The sequence below is a fragment of the Penaeus monodon genome, chromosome 33 (genome assembly GCF_015228065.2).
Source record: "Penaeus monodon isolate SGIC_2016 chromosome 33, NSTDA_Pmon_1, whole genome shotgun sequence".
Classification (NCBI taxonomy): Eukaryota; Metazoa; Arthropoda; class Malacostraca; order Decapoda; family Penaeidae; genus Penaeus; species Penaeus monodon.
The window spans coordinates 8,663,173-8,665,314 of record NC_051418.1 but is presented as its reverse complement, the minus strand read 5'-3'; the positions used below and the strand labels follow the sequence as shown (position 1 = coordinate 8,665,314).

The 2,142-nt window shown below is 54.4% G+C and overlaps 1 protein-coding gene across 1 annotated transcript in view; it reads right to left on the bottom strand.

The window, feature by feature from the left end:
• LOC119593979 (poly(rC)-binding protein 3-like) overlaps positions 1 to 2,142 on the bottom strand; it is a gene marked incomplete in the record, with an annotated part of 48,552 nt that continues 46,410 nt past the window's right edge. The window contains 1 exon segment of the mRNA XM_037943000.1: positions 1 to 974. Within this exon segment, the coding sequence (XP_037798928.1) occupies positions 650 to 974 (325 nt within the window).

The window sequence follows — 2,142 nt, the reverse complement described above, 5'->3', positions numbered from 1 at the left end:
TAATTGTTAAAACGTGTGAATCTGAGACTGTCACCAGATGAACCATGACTAACAAACACAGTAACCATGCATGACGTTTACAGAGAACTCTAGGAAACTTGTGACAATGCAAACTTGCTTTCAGCTTCTTCTGCTTGATGCCGTTATAAAAAACAACAGGAAACAAAGAATCAATTGTCCTAACTGATATGTTTAGTTGAGAGGTGGCAGGTGGTCTGGGCTGGACTGAACAGCGGAGACCACCTTGTATAACAAGCAGCTGCTGGCCTAGTGACAGTGACCATCTGACACCAACACGCACAGCCCTCGCCATGCGCCCGCACCCACCTCGCATGGCTCGCGTCCCTGCCTGCTAGCGGGGTGAGCGAGCGCTGCGAGCGTGGGCGCCTCGTGTGCCGAGGGCTGTTCCTACTCAGATCTGAAAAGTGTGACGCTCTCTGACCCCAGCGGCACATGAGGGTGGCCCGCTCCCGCCGCCGGTAGCAGCGGGCGGCGAGGGTGGGCGCGGTGCCGCCGGGGTGAGGGGGCGCCGACACGCGGGAAAACTGAGTCCCCATGTATGTTGGGGCGCCACGGGGTTCATCAGGAGTGGAGGATGAGGACGCTCTGCGCCCGGAGAGGAGCGGGGCCCCCTGGGAGAGGATCAGGTCTAGTAGGGTGCGAACTTGCTGCGCTTGTTCTCCTTGGGGGTGCCATTAGTGGGCTGGTGGGCGGAGGCTTGGGCGCGGAGCTTGGGTTGGTAGGCCTTGTTGTGCCTGTGGGCAGCCGCAATACCGGCCAGGCCCTGGGAGGAGTCTGGGGCGAGCAGGGAGGTGAGGGAGGACAGGCCCTGCAGGCCGGTCAGGGAGGACAAGGCGTTCAGGGCTTGCGGGTTCTTGAGCAGCTGGGCCAGGGGGATGGCACTGGGGCTCAGCCCACCCGACCCGGTCGACCCGCCCTTACTTACTTCAAGCTGCGCCTTGTGCAGTTCCATGCTGGGGGAGATAAGGGGCCGCAACGTTATCACTGGCACACTACGCCGCCACACCGCCCACACACCCGCCCAGCACCCTCACACCAGCTCCCACCCACACTCAAGTCCACTACATGTAATGCTGCTGACTACGTGCTTACACTCCCCAGGCCGCACGGCGCGGGCAGTGCTCGCCGCCGACGCCGAGAAGACTTGAGCGTGGGCAAGGCAAGCGGCGGGGGCGTGGGGGGGCGGTGCGGGGGCGCGCGCGGCGAGACCAGAGGAAAGGGATGAGATAAGCCATGTTATCGCTTCATGGAGGAACGATGCTCCATTGGATTACTGGATTATCACTTGGATTTTTGGAATAATGGATAAGGACGTCCCCTGACAGGTTGTGGAAACTACTACTGTACAATGACCAAATGACAAGAGCACATACTGGAGTGACATGTAAGGGACACAACCTGGCAGTGAGACGACCATGTAAGGATAGCTGACACATCGGGATATGACTGGGTATGAAAGAATGAGAAAAAGCTTTCAAGAATTCTGAATACATAGACTAGGATTTTCTTGTGTTGGATCATTGTGCTATATTCAGCTATGTTGGAAAATTGCAGATATTTAATAAAATTCAAACAAAAAATACAATGTGTTGAAAACTAGTGTTACGCAAAGAGCTGTAAAGAAAGAAAGAGTGAGAAGCAGAATTCATGGTTAACGAAACAGTTCACACCAGAGTACTGAACAGAATAAGAAAATAATAAAAGTCTTTTTTATCGCAGAAGCCTAGCGGACAGGACGACCATTAGTGGTATGACTGATGAATGTTAGCTTAATTCTGATCTGCTGACACTCTGGAAGAACTGAAATAAGCAGGATCTGAGCACAAGCAAAGAACAACTACAGGGGACTTGGTATAACGCCCGCACTCGCCAATGCATCACACACAGTGAAACTTTCTCATTACAATACTGACACACTGAACGAAGTGATGATTTTGACACGGCCAGGCAAGGCAAGAGAAGTGCTGGCTTGGCCGCCCGTGCCTGGCGGGTGCGGGCTCTAAATGGAGTAAAATGAAGAGCGAGAGAACTAAAGGGACGAAACAGCAATCTGATGAAGAAGGTCCCACCACCCGGAAGGAAGGAGGCGCTCGGAGGGATCTCCGCACGGGAGTGTCATGC